This window comes from Prionailurus bengalensis, chromosome B4, assembly GCF_016509475.1.
Source record: "Prionailurus bengalensis isolate Pbe53 chromosome B4, Fcat_Pben_1.1_paternal_pri, whole genome shotgun sequence".
Lineage (NCBI taxonomy): Eukaryota > Metazoa > Chordata > Mammalia > Carnivora > Felidae > Prionailurus > Prionailurus bengalensis.
Genome location: NC_057358.1, coordinates 24562084 through 24582085, shown reverse-complemented (window position 1 = coordinate 24582085; position 20002 = coordinate 24562084). Strand labels below are relative to the sequence as shown.

Below are 20002 nucleotides of genomic sequence, written 5' to 3'. Positions count from 1 at the left end.
GACCCTTAAATATGGAGGAAAAACGGATGGTTGCCAGAGGAGAAGAGGATGTGGGACTGGGCAAAATGGGTGAAGGGGAATGAATGGGAGATACAGGCTTCCAGCTATGGAATGAATAAGTCACAGGAATAAAAGGCACAATATAAGGAATATAATCAATGATACTGTAATAGCTTATGGTGAGCATAGCATAACATAGAGTTGTTGAATCACAATGTTGTACACCTGAAACTAATGTAACGTTGTGTATTAATTATACTTCAGTTAAAAAAAAAAGATTTTGAGGTGTTCCACAGTTAAAAAGAAAAATAAAACAGAATATGGAAATAAAATGAAGAAAATCTAAAAGAACTCCCAGAAAATGATTTGAAAGAGAAGAGATATAGGGTAACAGGAACTCAAGATAAATTGGCTATTAAAATTGAGCATCGGGACACCTGGGTGGCTCAGTAGGTTGAGCATCAGACTTCGACTCAGGTCATGATCTCGCAGCTTGTGAGTTCGAGCCCCGTGTATGGCTCTGTGCTGACAGCTCAGAGCCTGGAACCTGCTTCAGATTCTGTCTCCTTCTCTCTCTGTCCCTCTCCTGCTCATGCTCTGTCTTTCAAAAGTAAACATTAAAAAAAAACTTAAAAAAAATTGAGCATCAGATTTACTGGGGAGAAAACATTCCAGGTTAAAGAATATAAATGATTGCCTTTTCCTGTCCCTAAATCTTAATCTATAGGATACTCATAGCAGTGTAATAACAGAGAATCTCCAAACTCTAAATATGTATTTTTTTCATTACTATGTTATTTGACCATTGGAAAACCCTAACCCAAACAGTGTATGTCCAGGACTCCCGGCAATCAGGACATGAGTCTCAAAGAAACCGAATTCATTCTGCCTCCTGTTTGTTTCCTCATTCGATTTTTCAGAAAATTCTGAAGGTCATGGAGGTGGAGATGGAAAACATACCAAAAATTAACAAGATGTTAGAATTCAAAGCTATAAAGGTCACGTATATATAATGTGGTATTGATAGCACACTAGATTTATACACTGATATTTCTAGAAATACCATCCTCAAGGAAGACTTTTAAATTTTATTAATTTGATGCTTCTGAACACAATAAAATAAACATAAAACATTCCAGTTAATTTGTAAGGGAAAACGAATTCAGGGAGGTGGAAACACATAGGAAAGGTATGTACATTTAGGCAGATACTCTTGCTTCCGTTATAGGTTAATGATTATGAACATATTTGCGCTGCAGCGAGACGTTTTACACCATTTCTAGTCTGAATGCGTCAATATTTTATCTAAAATGAATAAGGTGTCATGAAGATAAAGTAGCAAAAATGTACTTGAGGTTAGAAATGATTATACCCATCACACAAACATATTTATCTGTTTCCCTTAGGACATGTTGCCTCTTTTCTTTTGCAAAGCTTTCATGAGATCGGACATGAAATCTTGCTCTCCGCTCCCTACTCCACCAGGTGGTCCTGGATTCTCTTTCCTTTTCGGGGGAGCGGGAGGTCTTTTGCTGGCAACGGGGGGCGGCTTCGGAGAGTTGAGTGCAGGTGGGGGCGGGGGCGGGGGCGGTAATGATAACCCAGCATCCCCTGCAAACGACGGCGGTGGGGGAGGCACGAAGTCCGGGGGCCCTTCGTTAAAATCGGGGGGCGGCGGAGGGAGCTCCTCGTCGTCCTCCAGGGGCGGTGGCGGCGGGGGTGGTGGCAGAGAGTCGTCGGGCGGCGGCGCAGGGAAGCCGCTGCTCATGCCCTTGGCCCTGGGGGTTGTCGCTGGGCTGCCGCAGATGTCTGAAGACCTTCGCACGGGAGGGGGCGGTGGCAGGCTGGACTTTGGAAGGTGATGGGCCCTGGGTGTTCCTGGGTCGTGGTTACCAAGAGCTGGCTTCTTGTCCTTCAACAGAGCAACCACAGCATATTTCCATTGAAAGGTGAGGTCTTGCTGATTTGGGCAGTGTCTGCTTCCCGAGGGGCGGGGGGCCTCCACTCCTCAGGCCAATTCTACAAGTTGTTCATGAGCTAGCTCATGTTTGCCGTGAGTAAGGAGAATGACTCCAAATGGCCTCTAACATTATTACCAATAATAATGTTATTTAATGCTAGCCTACCATGTCTTCTTTGGTAAATCGAAGACTTAGTCCTATTCAATGAGGTGTTTAGTAGATTAGAGATGTATCTCCTCCCAACCAACCACCTTATAGGGAACTAATCCATGTCTTTAAAAGAGCTTTAGTGATAAGGAGTTTAGCTCCTTGTGTGGTTTTCAGTTTTTACCTACCCTAAGCTCAGCCTAAGGAAACTCAAAATGAAAGCAAAATGGCTCTCCTGGAATTCCCACTCATGCCCTGGTTCCCAAGACAAGCCACTAGGGTCCTAGACATATGCAGCCATACCATTTTTCTTGGTCTGAGTTGAGCAGGTTGTGAAGCTCAATTGTCAGAAGCAGGTGTCTGTGAAATTATTTTCCTTTTGTACCATACCTCCAGTGGCAGACAGCTGATTAGGAAGCTTCCCGAAACTGTCCCCAAATCTCCTGGCTTAGATGTCCTCCTCTTATAGCACAAGGATGATGTACTTTAGGCTACAGGTAACCTTTGTACAAATCTGAGCACAAAAAAGACTCTCCTATGAAAGAACTTCCTGCCTTTTTTTGCATCAGTGGTTGCTGGCATGCTGAGAACAAAGAAACCTTTGCCCATGACTGTGGGCTACCAGGGAGAAACCAATTATATGCTTCACTCCCTCTGACCTAACAGCTTCAAGGGAGGTGGTGGGTGGACCAAGAATCCACACATCTGGTCCATAGTCTTAGATTTACCTTTTGTGAACTGTGTGAAAGTTGGCTGGCTGATCAGGTATAAATCAAGCATCATAATCTTTACTATTTCTGTCTCAAGGTTATGTTCATATTAAATGAGCTAAAGGTGTGGCTGGGTTCTGCAGAGTAAGATTACACTGCACGTGCTGCCGGGCAGAAACCACAACACCGAACTTGGCCAAAGGCTAACAGAGGCGCAGTCCTTCTGCCAACGGTGGAAATCGATGATAGTAAATTACGTTTATATAATGCAACTTCCCCAGGGATTCCAGGCAGCTTAGCTGAATCCCTCTGTGTCAGTGATAATTATCATTGCAATTTACAATTTATCAGGCTTTCACTTTTTTTTTTCTTTAACAACCTCTTACCACTGACGATTAAATTTAGAAGTTTTTTTTTTTTTCCCTAACAAAGTGCCTTATGATTGAGTTTTCTATTTTATTTGGTTTATTTGCTTAGCACGATAAACTAATTGGCTAGTGATGTAATTTAAAAAAATTTCTCAACAGGCAGTTTGGGAACTGATGTTCACACAAGGTGAAGTGATTTCTATTTTGGGGTCCTTTTGTTGCTTTCAGCATTTTAGAGTGTTTCTCTTTGGTAGGCATTACAGGAGCCACGGAAATAATAATCACTGAAAGCACAGTGTATGATGTCAGACTTGAGAAGCTAATAATACTAGAGTAATACAACTTTTAATGGTCTACAATGGTTTTCAAAAATTGTAAGAAATTCAATAAATACAGGATTTAATTGCTCCCACCACTGACTGATGGACAAAATCAAAGGGGAGAATGAAGTGAAAAATTACAGAAGGCACAATTATTTAAGGTTGTTTTGAATCACACATGGAAAATATTCAACAGAATAGTAAGTTGAGATGTTACCAACTAGGCTAGTAACTAGATTACAACTTTCAGCTATAATTTTTAGATAAATTTAAATGAATCTTCATTAATCTCCTTTACTGAAAAAAAAAATTATGGAGAATGCTATGTCAATTTGGCTAGTATTTTAAAGTGTGTTTTCTTCTCCATCACCCTGAGGATGTATGCAGAACATTAACAGAAAAATATAAAATGCACATTTTATAACAGAACCCTTTTAGTAGTCTTCTAATCTGGTTTCGGGGATTTTCACATTTAATATAGCGCTTCTGACTAACTGGTTGCTCTAATTTATTCAGGAAAAAAAAAATCCCAAGGGTTTAAAACTCAGGTGCCACTTTCAGAATGCTAAAACCACTTGCCTAAATCAAGAAAAGCCCTTCAGTCAAAATCAATGGAGCTAAATTAAAAATACTTACCAAGCCTTAGCATTAAAAAAAAAAAATTCTTACATTTTTCTGAAGCAATGTGGTAACAGTTGGCTTTAACTTTCCATTCTAGCCTACATAACTTTAAGATTAAAAAACCCACACAATTACCTAAATGAAATTCTAGTGACTTCTTAGTAGTTGGAACTAGATTTTCTCTTTTCGGAGGAGCAGTTATTGGACACTGCTAATGGTTTAGCATACGGGCTTACTGGAGACAGTCTGAGAATGACGTCCAGTCACTCTCTGATCTTACCTTAGTAGTTTCTGCCTGCCTCTGGGCTTCTTCAAGAACCACATTTACAGAATGTGCAGCCTGGGGAATCTGCCCATTGGCCTGAGTGGTGCCTGCTTTAGGTCCTGAAGGGGAGAATAAAGACAAGAAGAGTGGGCAAGGCATATTCAGCATCCTTGTGAGTTCCTCTAAAAATACAGTTTCTATTTCCAAAGCAAAAGACAAGGAATTCTAGGTATACAGGCCTTACAGAAAGTCTGAGGTTCTATGGCAACACTTCATGAGATTCAGCAAAGGTTCAGGAAGGTGAATGCTTTATGTAGGCTATGACATCTTGATTAACTAGGGGCCTAGAGAATGGAATGTTCTGTTTTCAAAAGCCTTTTGACAACTGGAGAATAACTTTGAAAAACTTTTAAAAAATTCCAGTTGCTGAAGATTTTTCTGAACCCTACGTTTCAGGGTGCCTGGGTGGCTCAGTCAGTTAAGCATCCTTCTTGGTTTCAGCTCAGGTCATGATCTCATGTTTCATGGGATTGAGCCCCACGTCAGGCTCTGTGCTGCCAGCATGGATCCTGCTTGGGATTCTCTCTCTCCCTCTCTTTCTGCCCCCCACCCTTACGCATGCACTTTCTCTCTCTCTCAAAAATAATAAACACTTGAAACGTATGTTTCTAGTTTCATACCATGCTGTGTATAGGAACAACTATTAAACATTATTCTCAACAAAAAAGTAGGATGGGCACAAAAATAGGAGACACAGGGGATTGAGTAAAATGTGCAGACCCCTGAGATACCCTGGAATAGGTTTTTTTCCCAGCAAGTCATGATAAGCACTTACTTTATTTTCTTCCCTTTTAATTTACCCTTTGGCACAAAAGTGAGGCTTAACGGAGGTTTTGCAGTTTTGAGGGAATCTGATAGATTTCATTGGATGTATGTGGACCTCTCTGGGTCCTTAGAGAACATCCTGGAGAGGACGGCCATGCCTCCACACACAAAAGACATTTCTCCAATGACCAAACTGCCACCCAGCCCACGACATGAGGTCTTGCCACTGAGTGAACTCAGAGGTTCCTTTAGCTATGCCCATTGCCTGCTATTCTGTCAAATATTCATGAGATGGCCGTTTGCTTGCTTCTTTAAATATTTTTCCAGTAGTTTGAGAAACCCATTCATCTACATAACAACTCAGAGAAGGCTATTAAGGACATGACATTGGGAAGAGGGGAATGTTTGATGAGGAAGAGGATATCAACAGGGCCTAAAGTATCTCTCTGCAAATTATTAAGTACCAAATGAAAAATCTGCACAGGAGAGATATCGGACAACACATTAACAAAGTGGTCAAAAATGAATGTTTCCAACGAGGGGCAAACAGATGTCATATGTGTCTGATTGTGATAACCTGAGGACATGTGGCCCTCATGCAGTATTCTCACCAAAAATGCACTGTCTGTAATGAATCATAAGGAAACATCAGACACATCCAAATCAAGGGAATATGGATGTGATTTAGATAAAAATATCCTATCAATATTGAATATTAAATTTCCTGGATTTGCTAACTGTACTATGGTTCGTAAGAGAACAGCCTTGATTTTTAGGAGTCACAAAGGGAAGACTTAGGGGCAAAGGTGTATGATAGATTCAATCTACTCTCAAGTGGTTCAGAAAAAAAAATGTCTTTGGATAACATAGGGAGAAGCGGGAGTGGGGAGAGAGAAATGATAAAGCAAATATGGCAAACACTCAATACTGGAGATCTGGGTAAAGGGTACATGAAGGCTTTATGTACTATTCTTGCAACTTTTCTGTGTTTGAGATGATTTCAGAATGAAAAAAGGTATTCGTGTCCGTTTATGCAATTGAAATATTGGAACAGGCTAGAATTGCTTTCTCTCCTGTCAGTGTTTTAATGATAAAATCCATGTCCCTTGTTCAGCAAGGACAGCCACCTCGTTGTTCTGAGTGGAGCTGTTGGAACGTACATGATGTGCCATGTAAATGTGCATTTCTCTCACTCTAAGGCTTATTAAATGTCTCTGATTAGTCACAGCTTTGTTCTGGAGGTCGGGAAGCAACAGGCCTAAACATCTTTAAGCTTTAGAATGTTTCTATTTAAGATTTTTTGTAAGACTTTGTGCACCGTACCATCGTGCCTAGGAGATTTAAACATCTGAGATTCCAAAGTGCTCTATCTTCTCATTTCCTTTGGGCTATTTATTCTCTTTCTCCTCCTTCGTCTTATACACATTCAAATCCTTTCTTTATCTATAAACACCTTTGCATTTGTGCAAAGCACAAATTTGTGCAAGCAGAGACTAAATCTGAATACTGAAGACCATTGGGGGAAATTCTTTTGAAGGGCAAAAATTATATTTTCTTTTTGCTTCTTTTGTCCAAACACATACACAGGCTGATTTCCCAGCAACATAGTGTGTATTTTTATGTAAGTAGGATGACCTGGTCTTTGTCGGTGAGAACAAACAGATAATAATAATAATCCTAAATGTTCCAAGCTGCTGTCTTCCTATTTACCAAGAAATCCAGTCTTTCCCATGGGCTCTCTGTCCCATCCTGGGACAACTGATGTGTGCCCACATACCCCATATATTCTGCAGGTGCCACTGACTGGGATCCAGGTTGTTCTGTCACTGTGTTAACAGTCCCAGCTGTCAAGTGGCAATACAGCCTCTCCCACTGTCTCTCTAGGAGTCCCTGGAGGAATTATGGGTGGGAAGTTTATTAAACAAATATGAGCCCACGAACCATGAGATCATGACCTGAGCCAAAGTCAGACACCCAACTGACTCAGCCATCCAGGCGCCCCCCCACCTCCCTCGTTCTTAACCCATGTGGTTTGTGAAAGGCTGACCCTATCATTTGATCTGGCAAATCAGAAGACAGCATGCTCCTGGGTACGGTGAGACTGTTAGGGACAGGCATGAAACAGAGCCCTCCCAGAATTTTTTCAGAGATGGGGGCATCCTCTTTGTACTACGATTTCTGGCTGTGTGAGAAATGTAAGCCTGGAGAGTCAGTGACAGTCCTTGACATCTCAGGGGGACAGTGCCTAAAGAAACAGTATCTTGACGACATCACTTACATCCCTGGATCCTTCTATACCTGAAAGCAGCCTACCCACAGACCTCCTAGTTTTGTGCATTAATAAATCTCTCCCCATCACTCTTTGTTGCTTAAACCAGACAGAGTTAGACTGCCATGTGTCAATTGCCATGTGAAGGGTCTGGACTAAAAATAGTTGCTAAAGTCATAAAGTGATTTAATAAGTACTAAAAAAAACCCTCTATGGCTCTTCTCTAATAGGAAAATAAAAGCTGCCATTCATCAAGAACGAATTACTTGTTAAACACTTTGGATACAGAACGTCTCCATGTTTTTCAGTTGGGAAATCATAGCAGAAACACTTCATGATTTCTTTCATTATCTAGGAGAACAGATACTAAACTAATAATCACAAAGATTATTAATTATGACTGGCTTATAAAGGACAATTCATTGTAGACCCAAGGATAGGAAGGAATTAGCTACATGAAAGAAAAAACCATCACAAACAGAGGTAATAACATCTGTGAATTCCCTAAGATGGTGCTTGAGCCTTTGAAGAACTAGGAAGAACAACTGGCCCATGTGACAGGAACAGGAAGACATGGGTGGAGAAAGAGGCAGGAGAGCTGGGCAAGGCTCATATTATACAGGCTTAGTTGGCCTTGCTAAGGATTTGGGACTTTATCTAAGAGCAGTGGGAAGCTTCTGAAGGGCTACCCACAGGGGAGAAATCATATTTACATTTAAAAAGGTGAGTCAAGGAGAGAGAAAAGCCTGTAAATGCAGGGAGTTGAGTTGGAGCACCGCCAGAGGAGGCCAAGTGAAAGATCATGGAAGTTGGGATTTGATGACAATGGAGATGAAAGGATCTGGACAGATTTGACCAATATTTAGAGGGTAGAATCAATAGGAATTGGAGGTGATTGGATTTGGGCATGAGTGAGCTTTTTTTCCATGTGTCCTGCATGAGCAATTAGGCAGACGATGGTATTATTTACAAAAACTGAGAACAACAGTGGGGGAGCAAGTCTGGAGGGTAAGATGAGGAGTCAGTTTTACAGACATCGAGTCTGATGTATCCAAGTGAAGCCACTGAGCAAACAGCTGGATACATGGTTTTGCAGGTCAGCAGAGAAGTCTGGGTTCGATTTATATATTTGTGGGTGGTCAGCACGGTTTTGCAGGTCAGCAGAGAAGTTTGGGTTCGATTTATATATTTGTGGGTGGTCAGCACATAGATGGTGCCAGGAGTGGATTTAGACCACTTAGAGGGACTGTCAGTGAGAAAAGGGTTAGGATTGATTGACGAGGCTGTGGGCAATTTAAGGTGGGGTAGAAGAGTTAGTAGAGGAGGTTAGAAAAGAGTGACCATAGCAGTTGGGGGTACGATGAGAGGTCTGGAGCATGTGCTATCTTTTTTTTTTTTTAAGTTTATTTATTTTGAGAGAGAATGCACGTGTGCATGAGTTGGGGAGGGGCAGAGAGAGACAGAGAGAGAGAGAGAGAGAGAGAGAGATAGACAGAGGATCAGAAGTGGGTTCTGAGCTGACAGCAGAGAGCCTGATGTGGGGCTCGAACTCACCAACTCTGAGATCATGACCTGAGCTGAGGTCGGACAATAACCGACTGAGACACCCAGGTGCCCCAAATGTGTAGTATCTTGAAAGCCAATAGAGGAGACTGTTTCAAGGAGGAATGTGTTGATGCTGCTGAAAGGTCAGAGAAGAACAGGGGTTTATAATAGTTGCATTTAGCAGCCTAGAGGCCACTGGTGGGATTAGCAAGAGCATTGTCCATAGACATTAGAGGCAGAAGCTTGACTGAAATTGGTGAGAGTCAGTGAGGGTGGAGAAGTGGAGGCAGCAAATGTAGTCTACCCTTTAAAACAGTTTGGTTGTCAGGTGGGGCAATAGCTGGAGGGAGGTGTGGAGTCATAGGAGGGTTTTAAAACTTATTTGTTTGTTTGGAGAAGGGAACAATGATAAGGACTCAGTAGAGCAGAAGAGAATGCAGAAGAGGATGGTATAATAAAGTATCTGTCGAGTCTTTGTCCTGAATTCCCGGCACAGAACTTCTAAAACTTTTGGTATTTCCAAAGTGACTGGGATATCTTTGCTATTCAGTGAACCCCTAGGATCACATCTGAGTTTATGCTAACAAGATGGGTTGGGATGTGGGCTGGTTATCAGAAAGATGAACCAAGTGATTAGAGGGTTGGGGCTTTGGGCTAATCGAACCTCTGGGGAGGGGACTGAAATCAATCATGTGGTCAATAAGAGGACAAAGAAGTTCTGCAGCCAGGACCCTCCTAGACCTTGCGCTATGCATGTGTCTCTTCATTTGGCTGGTCCTGATATGTATCCCTTATGGTAAAATTGTAATAATAAGTATAGCACTTTTCTGAGTTCTGTGAGTCATTCTAATCAGCCAGAACTAGTGGGAACCCCTGAAATTGTAGCCAGGAGGTCAGATGTGTGGATGACATAGGAAGAAAGGCAGCTTTGTTGGGGACAGTGCCCTTGGTCTGAGCTAACTCCATTGGTGGGTGTCAGAGTACTGCAAAACATCAGCTGGTGTTGGAATAGGGACCAGGGCATGCATGGAAGGAATGGCCCTTGTTAGGATGTAACAGAATGGATGCGACTAGGATGGGTGCAGACGCAGGTAAGTTGTTGGTTTTAGTGGTGGGGAGTCAAAGGAGTCCCCATTTGATGGTTCCTTTGCTGAGAGTGAAAGATTTGGGGGTTGGAAATCTGAGGAGAGTGAAGAACATCCAAAACAATGAGAAACTAGGAGATTGCGTTGACTGGAACAGGTTTGCTCAACATTATTGACATTTGGGACTGGAAAAATTTTTTTGTTGTGTGGGGCCTATCCTATGCATTGTAGGAGGCAGCATTCTTAGCCTCTACCCATTAGATGTCACTGGCATTTCCCCCAAGGTGTGACAACCAAAAATGTTTCTAGACATTGCCAAATGTTCCCCAGAGGTCAAAGTCATCCCTGGCTGAAGACTGCCAGTCTACAGAAACACAGATCAATAGGCAGTATTAAGTGTCCAGTTGTGGGTGATGTCCAAAGCTCTGTGGTGGAATCACTTGCTTCCTCTTTCTTTTTGGTGACCAGCCCCCATCCTAAAGGTACCTACGGGCCTCAACCCAAGGGAGTGAGCCAGATATGCCTCCCACAGAGCCCAGGAGTCTTTACTGGAAAGGAAACCAATGACCCTGGGAGAGATGCCCTAGATGGTTTCAGGATGCCTCACCCCAAAGAGTGAAAGGGGAAGCTTGACAGCCAAGAACTTTTTTTTTTTTTTTTTTTGTTATTTTTGGGACAGAGAGAGACAGAGCATGAACGGGGGAGGGGCAGAGAGAGAGGGAGACACAGAATTGGAAACAGGCTCCAGGCTCCGAGCCATCAGTCCAGAGCCTGATGCGGGGCTCGAACTCACGAACCGCGAGATCGTGACCTGGCTGAAGTCGGACGCTTAACCGACTGCGCCATCCAGGCGCCCCAACAGCCAAGAACTTTTAAGTGGTGTTTCACTCCCAAGCTGAAGACTAACAGAATTAGGAAACCCAACTCTCAACCAACCTCAGCAACCCTTTGTTTAGTAACTCAATAAACATTTACTATGTGCCAGGCTTTTAAGCTCTGGGAACACAATGTGTGCAACATAGTGAAATGGTCCTTTGTCCTTTCAAGACTTAAGAGTCTGGTAGAGAAAACAGGCACCAAATGAGTTAATGGATATATAAAATGATTACACATTGTGGTAAGTGCTCTGCAGAAAACAGTTTTATTCAGCATAGACATTTCCGGAAACTCATTGTTCACAGAGCAGCCAGGCTGGACACATCTAATGGAAATATTTTTAAATGTTGGGTTAAATCTACCTTATTGCACCTTCCACACTTTTAAGCTGCTTTTACCCTTTGAGCAGCAAAGAATACACATACTAGCCTTATGTTAGGACCGTTCTTTAACACTGAAAAACAATGACCAGAACTTTTCTGCTGTAAATAGTGCCAGTTCTTTCAACCATTAGTTATCATAAAGACAATGTGTGTGAACTGTAGCTCAGCCACTGACAAGATGCTGGGTACATGCTTCTCCCAGCTTCAGTTTCCTCAGCTGAGGAGCGCAGATGATAATCTATACTTTGCAGGGCTGTTGTAAGAATCAGAGCGAGTATATGTAAAGCAATGCATTGTACCCTCTTCATCTCTCAGTGTTCTGTCCTCCTTAAAAATATACGCAAGAAGCTGTTACGTTATTATAGAATGTGATATCCAGGATTGGGTACAAGGCTCTGGCCATGATATCACTGAGCCAAAACACCAGGGAATGATCTCGTCCTTTGGGTGGGCTGTCTGCTGGGTGCTAGTGGAGCTTTGGACAAATATAACCTTTATACTCTGATGAGACACAGTACTCGACCAGCTCACCCTACACTGGTGATCGCCATCCTATCCGTGAGCATATCACGAGAAAAGTGGTTGAAGCTTTGCTTAAGAATCACTTCTGAAGAAATAGATCCAGGTGTGTGGAGATCTTGAGCCTGATCATCAGAAGGGAAACGTACACAGTGCCAACAAAGTTCTGTTTTTACAAAATGTGTTGTGTAAGTTTGAACATGAGCTCTGAGCTCTGAACAGGTGTGAGAATTTCTTCTCTGCACGGTACCTGTGGCAGGTGGGGCTGGTGGAACTGCACCGACAGTACTCAGGTTTGTCCGAGAGGCGAGCCCGGCCCTCTCCAGAGCCCGCTGATAGTTATCATAGAGAGTCTTTCCATACTGGGGAGAGAACACAAAAGAAGCAAGAGAGGAATCCATTTATCCCAGATTCTGCACTTGACTGCAATATACGTACTGAGAAAAAAGTACTTTGTAGCTACTCTTTTCACTCTTTTCTGGAGCTGTTTTTTTAGTGTAAGGATTTCAACAAAACATCCACAAATCGTTTTTTTTTTTCACATGTTAAGTAATTTTCCAGATTGGCAGAGTCAGTTAATACTTTCATACCCAGACATTAGAGGAGAGCTTCCGCCACCCGATTTTGAGTACATAAGTCTTCATATAAATCTACCAGTTTCCACATCGTGTTTCTTAATTACACACGACACATGCAAAGCTCTCTAAGAGTAAATGAAGGTCTGAGAAGTCTCATGGGAGAGTAAACCCTGATTCTCAGGTCATTAGAGAGGTCCGTGTTTCTATCACTCCCCGCTATTAAAAAAACCCCCAATGGGCAAATAAATGAGATAGTATCTTCAGCTCTGATTCATGGAGAATGGGTCAGCTGTTTCTCAGCAGCACGGAGACTGGACCCACCCAGGTCAGGATGCTGGTATGCAATTCAAGATAGGGTGAGCCCAAATGCTCTCTCACCTTGGCAATCCTTATTCCCATGACCCACTGGTTTAGGGTTCTTGCATCGTCACAGCAGAGATATTTGATATACTGGGACTCCTTCTGAATTTGGGGATGCTGGAAAAAAGTAATTTCAAAGACCATTTATAAACTATTAGCACTTTTCAAAAAAAAATTTAAGACTGTAACAATGTTAATTTCCTGATGTGGTGGCAAATTGCTACTGGCAGCAATTTCAGGATTAGAAATAGGGGTATTTTTAGAGTGGGCTAAATTTTGAAAGGATTTAAGAGATTTGTGAAATGATTTATCATAAGCACTTCTTACTGTATTATCCATAATAATTTTAATTTCTCCTTTTTTTTTTTTTTAGCTTTTAAGCCTTTGCATATACCACGTCTCCTTTCCCACAAGACATCCGAATCGTTTCTCCATTTATCAAATGAAGGAACTTCCCTGATGCAATTCTTAAGTCCCAGAATTAATGCTTTGTGACTCCCAACCAGTCCTAGGGATATTTAGGGATATCTCCCCTATCAGGAATTCAGGGTTTCACCTTTTCTTAACCGTCATCTCCTACTCATACTGGCCATCTTGGCCTCTGGATGGGTGTCCCAGGGAAGGAATATTCTATCTATTCTCAAGTTGCAATGGCTTGGGGTGTTGCTCTAGGGTCCAAGCCCTCCAGGAGCTCATGGTCAGAGACAGCAGTGACACTGGCAGGCATGAAGAGGGGAGAGAGACACTGGTGTCTGGTCACCAGATCACCTGGGCCCCTCTTCCTTAATCCTTGTTGCCTCTGTAATTTCTGTTGTGTGTGTCTGTCTCTGATAGACTGTGTGCTCCGTGAGGGTGGGGACCATGTCTGCTGTTCACTGCTGAAGACCCCCAGTGCTTAGCAATGGCCTGGCATGTGGTCAGTATTCTGGTTTAGAGGTGGAAATAACTGTTGAAGGAAATAATGAACAAAAGCAAGATTTCCTGTTCAGCCAGAAGTGTCATGGGTACAAGGTGAGGGGCAGGCAACCAAATCTAGATTTTAAGATTTGTGCCATGTGAATTTTCATGGGCCTTTATCATTTTTAATAAGTTTTATTATAGAGAAAAATAATTACAAACATAGCCATCATGTGTGCATGTGTGTGTGTGTGTGTGTGTGTGTGAGACCAACTCTTCTGCCTCCATCTCTCAGAGGAGCTTGTTAATCCTGCTAGGACAGGCATAAATTAGTGGTGGTGCACATGAAATGGAGTGCTGACAGAGTGGGAAGCCATCCTCAGTGCGGGAAAGGAGTGGAGCTGACCAGTTCCTCTCTAAGGGTATTGCACAGACTACTCCCTTTCACCTTTGCTTCCAGCTTCATCACTGACCTTCAAGGAAATGGCTGTTTTTAAAGCTGATGTAAGCCAGTGACACCGTGCCTTTAACTTCAGTATGAATCTGAGAAGCAACATCTGGACCAGTCACCCTGCTGATCTAACAACTCATTGCTGTTATTGCCCAGAAGGGACCCATACAGACTCTTAGGAGCTTGATGAGAGCTTAGTAAGTTTTGGTTTTACAAATGGGAAAACTGAGGCCCAGAGAAGTTACTATATATTTTACCCCATGGTACACAAGAACCTTGGGGGTCTCTTGTCCTACTGCCTAGAATTTCTGTATTTATATTAAGCTATTAGGTCAAAATTCCAAACTTTAAAGATACCACACAAAAAAAATCAGAAATTGTAAAGAATTCCTTCTTTTGGCCCTTTGACCCAGTTGAGGAATGTCCACCTTTATACTTTTGTCTTTAAATGGACCATTCCCTTGGTTTAGGTCTTTCAGCCCTCAGAATTTGCATCTGTATCACGAAAAATCATCTTAGGTTTTCCAGGGGTGACAGACACCAGGCTGCCCAACGATGCCTGTAGTTCTCCATTCTGGCAGCAGATGGCAGCATGCACTTTGTATGGCTGCTGCGCATTTCTTCGTTATTGGGGTTCAGTGCTTCCTCATTAATATAACTGTTAGATTTTAGCTTTACAAATGTTACCCCAATGATCATTCCCGTTGGAGGCCCTTAAAATTGAAACTATCAATGCGGATAATGTGGCCCAACAGCAAAAACGGATTTGTTACATTAATTAACTGGAAGGTCACATTGATGATAAGTACACTAAGCTGAGGACTTAGTCCCTATATGGAATGTGACATTCCACAAATGGCTGCAGCACTCTCTCCAGCCGTAAAATTCACAAAACCAAACCACAGTCCTTGTCTTCCAGCACCAGAAACAAAGCCCCTTAACTTATAACAGTGTTCTTTTAAAAATTTTTTTTTTCAACGTTTATTCATTTTTGGGACAGAGAGAGACAGAGCATGAACGGGGGAGGGGCAGAGAGAGAGGGAGACACAGAATCGGAAACAGGCTCCAGGCTCCGAGCCATCAGCCCAGAGCCTGACGCGGGGCTCGAACTCACAGACCGCGAGATCGTGACCTGGCTGAAGTCGGACGCTTAACCGACTGCGCCACCCAGGTGCCCCAACAGTGTTCTTTTTAAAAAAATTGTTTTTAAATGTTTATTTTTGAGAGAGAGACAAAGTGTGAGCGGGGGAAGGGCAGAGAGAGGGAGACACAGAATGTGAAGCAGGCTCCAGGCTCTGAGCTGTCAGCACAGAGTCCAACATGGGGCTTGAACTCACGAACTCAAGATCATGACCTGAGCCAAAGTCAGATGCTTAACCGACTGAGCCACCCAGGCACCCCATAACAGTATTCTTATTGACGGTCATTTAAGAGGGGCAAACATGGGTCTCTTCGGCAGTTTGCTGTTTATAATTTTTCTTAGAAAGCAGCTGTTATTTTATTTCTGACACATTTAAAAAGTTGACAATGTTACCTTGGCTTTTGGTGTATTAAAATATTTTTCATTTATTTTTTGGTTCATGGCACATGAGAGCCAGGTTCCCAAGAGCAGACTTTACATCATGTATGCTTGCAGTCAAATGCACAAATCAGCTGTCTGGGTAGAGGTATCCACTTAAACAGCACAATAAATAATTCTTAAGTATGTTATTTATCCAAATAGAGTAAAAGCCATTAAACATAACGGCTTTTGAGCATAAGAAAGAGGCAAGAACTCTTGAACTTGAGTTCTAACAATGGCTCCTCCTATGGTGATGAGACAGGTGTACAGAACTTGGTTCATTCTCTCCAACATTCTCACTGACCTCCTTACACTACACATACTACAAATGTATACAGGAGACAGCATCCGATGACCTCAAAGGCCTCTTGACACCCTTAAATTTTATGATTCTAAGATGAGCTAATCTAGTGGGCACGAGGCTCCTTTCTGGCTCTCAGGACATCCTATAGCAAGTAACTGTGCTTGTTTTCCAGTCATGGCTTAGGACCCTGCCAAAGGGTTGACTCCTTAACTGAGCCTTTTGCTGAAAAATTATTTATAAAGGGGTTTAAGGAAAAAATGCTGGTTCAGTACCCCTGGCCAGACTCTTGTGCAACTGGTTTGATTATTCCTGACCATAAACAGAGAGAAGCTCCTGTAGGACATGCTGAAAGGCACACAAAGGTCAGGACAATTGCAGAACATTACTGTTAAGAGGGATCTTACAGATCCTCTAAAGTGAGGTAACTATGTGTTATAAACAAGAAAACTATGCCAGAGAGGGTAAGTCATTTGTCCAAGACCAAAGGGAGTGGATGAACTAAGAGCAAAGGACCTACACATTCACCGAATACCTCTGGGTGCTAAGGAATATGTCCCTCATTAATACAGATAAGAGGCTCACACCATAATTAGGAAGTGGTGGCTGGATGTTGTGGGGGAGACATATGTAAAGAAATATATGATTACCCTATGACATGGTGAGTTTCATAGTAAAAGTCTGAAAACAGAAAATGAGAAAAGGCTCATTGGAAGAAGCTATAGAGTACTGTAACACATCTGAGGAACATCCAGAAATTCTGTGTGGCTAACATCTGGGATCCATGGAAAGAAGAGGCAGAAAATCAGCTCAAGAGAGCCAGAGTCAAGGGCTTGTGTCAAACTTGGATCTGGACGTTGTCCTCTAGGTATTAGACATTTTAAAAGAGCAGAGTGATACAGGCAGCAACTGGCAGCCATGTGGAAGACAGGCCTGGAGTGACAAGGAAGGACAGACAGAGAGGGCTAGATGAGAGACGTCTCAGATGGAAAATCAGAGTGTGATTATGGATTGGACAAGAAAGGGAACAGGAGGGACTTTTAGGAAGATTTCTCTATTTCTAGCTTGGAAAAGCAGATGGGTATTATGGGTTTAATTGTGTCCCCTGCAAAGATACGCTGCAGTCCTAACTGCTGATACCTGTGATTATGACCTTATTTGTAAATAGGTTCTTTGTAGATGTAATCAAGTTAGGATGGGGTCATGCTTGGTTAGGGTGGGCCCTAATCCAATATGACTGGTGTCCCTGTAGGAAGAGAAGAAACACAAACACATACAGAGAGGAGGGCCATGTGATATAGAGGCAGAGATTGGCATTATGCAGCTACAAGCCCAGGAAGGAGTGCCAAAGACTGCTGGAAATTGTCCGAAGCTAGGAGAGAGGCATGGAACACATTTCCCCTCAGAGCCCTCCAAAAGGAACCGACCCTCCTGACAGCTTGATTTTAAACTTCTGGATTCCTGAACCGTGAGAGCTTAAGTTTCCATTATTTTAAGTCAACCAGTTTGTGGCACTTTGTCGTGGCAGCCCATCCTCCCCCCCCCCCCGCCCCAAAACTAATACAGCGGGTGATGGTATCATTCATCTTGATAGGGACTGCAGGAAGGAGTTTATAAGGGTGGAGGGAGGGTTGAATCACCAGCTGACAGGTTATGGTTGAAGTGCCCTCAGTGCAGTTACCTCAAGGGTGGGGCTGGGAGAGAAGGTGAGACTGTCAGCTATAGACTGGGAATTATTAGCATAGAGATGACAGCTGGAGCTGTGGCTGTGACTATGACTTCTCAGAGAGCACGAGTCTGGTGAGAACAGAATACAGAACCCAGGAGAACATCCCAGAATGTGTGGAAAGAGGAGGAACCCACAGAAATGGAGGAGCAGATGAACAGAGGGGGCTAGGCAGAGGGCTAGAAAATGAGGCAGTTATCACCAATGAAAAAGATGCCAGGAGGACCAGAAGCCTGAGGACTGAAACTGCTGACTGTTCATTGGAAACTTTTTAGAAAGTTTTTGTTTATTTATTTTGAGGGGAGGAGGGGCAGGGAGAGAGGGGGAGAGAGAGAATTCCAAGATGTCAGTGCTGAGCCCAATTTGGGGCTTGATCTCATAACCATGAGATCATGACCTGAGAGGAAATCAAGGGTGCAGACTTAACTGATGCACACCTCACTGGACACTTTAGTAACAGTTACAGCACAGGAGGGAGGAGAAGCCTGCAGAGTGCAAGCTCCACAGAGAAGTTCTTTGTTTTGTTCACTATATCCCAACCTCCCAGAAAGCAGTTGGCTGGAGAGAAATATTTTGGAATGAATGAGTTTTACTGACAGAATGAAAGTTGAGGACATGGAGGACATATTGGTTTCCCAAGAAGTCTGAGTTAAAGGGAAGACAGAAGCAGGTGTTGCTTAAAGAAATGGGGTGGATCAAACTGAGGGAAGTAATTTGGAACCTCCCAAACCAAGGAATATTTGAACGCGCTGTAGCCCAAGAGAAGAATTCTCTGGAGAGAGGTTGAAGATGCTGAAGCAAAACGGAGTCACTGATGGTACGGTCCCAGGGAAGGACTAATGATGGAGGGGGACTGGCCTTGGAGGAGGGAGCCTTTTCCTCTGACGTGCAGAGTTGTGAGGATGATTACTCCATTAGATAAGTTCAGAAGTAAATATGAAGTAAACCAGGGCAACTCAATCCTTCTCTTTTCTGTCTTCTGCAAGTAGAAGGCAAGGTATGCTGAGAAGTTCGTAGATGAGAGACCCTTTGAGAAGAGTGTAGACAATGTCTGGGGACAAGGTAGAAGACGAAGTTGAGTGGGAAGCAGGGAAAAGCTGCTAAAATCTTCTGTGACTGCAGGAGCTGACACAGTTAGCAAAAAGCAGACTCAAGAACCAGAAGTGAGTGATTTAGCCCAGTTGTATGAGCCCCAAATGTGACATGGCTCTTGAGTAGACTAAGGAAAGGAAGGTGCAGAACTAAAAGTATGTTGACCCTAAATCCTAGCTCTAAGAAGTGACGAAGAAGCCTGGACAGATTCATTTTAAAGTTTTAGAATCAGAAACAGGAATTCAGGGTAGAAATGCTTCCACTTTTCCTATTTCAAAAAAATTATTATGATACACTTGTGGTTAATTATGGGACACTTAACGTTTTTTTCCTTAAAAGGAAATATTAACTCAACTTGTTCACAAATCTAAATCAAGGACTTCGTACAACACACCTTTAAAACAAAGCAGTGGTCAGTCGGGGCTTTATATTTCATTTTACACTGAATCCCATAGTAAATGTTGACATTTTCAAACTGTATAAAGCATGCCAGATCTCGAGATGTCTGAAAGAGAAGAGAAAAAAAATCACCTTAACTGAGTTGACAGCTAATAATTTTTCAAGGTCGTCCTTGATGGCACAACTAAGGATTACATTTTAGCAGAAAAATATTGAATTTCGGTAACTTGTTTAAGCATCTATCACGTATAAGTCTTCTAAAAGTCAAGACTGCGTTTTAAGAGGTACATGAGCACACCCAAGATGAAACAGTGTTCCACAAACCCAGAAATGGAGCGAAAGATTATACTGCCGTTCTAGCACCTGCGAGTGGACTCTCAGCAGCAGATCTGACGGACTGACCTTGAGTCATTGTTATTGATGCAGTCAAGACAAGGTGACTGACCGTCTAGTCGGAAATTTCATTTTGGCTTTTGCCATTCTAAGTCAGTGATGGATTTCATGATTGAGCATTAAAAAAGAAAAAGCCCTCTTCAGGATGAACAATAAGAGGTAAATTTGATGCTCAGTAAATTAGCACATACTTCATGCACTTCTCCCTGAGAAAAAGGATTCCTTTCATGCTTTCTCGTTAGTGCTGGCGGTGTTGCTATGGAAACAGAAACCTCTCCTCCATGTATAATATGTGTTGTGAGGACTACAACCTCTAATCTACATATTTGGTTACACTTCCATTACAAATT

General features: G+C 42.6%; 1 protein-coding gene across 1 annotated transcript in view; it reads right to left on the bottom strand.

The window, feature by feature from the left end:
- Positions 1-1068: 1068 nt before the first annotated feature.
- LOC122473933 (amyloid beta precursor protein binding family B member 1 interacting protein) overlaps positions 1069-20002 on the bottom strand; it is a 103233-nt gene continuing 84299 nt past the window's right edge. Inside the window, 5 exon segments of the mRNA XM_043564790.1 lie at positions 1069-1912; positions 4408-4511; positions 12145-12256; positions 12851-12949; positions 19255-19365. Coding sequence (XP_043420725.1) covers positions 1403-1912; positions 4408-4511; positions 12145-12256; positions 12851-12949; positions 19255-19365 — 936 coding nt within the window. The 3' untranslated portion in view covers positions 1069-1402.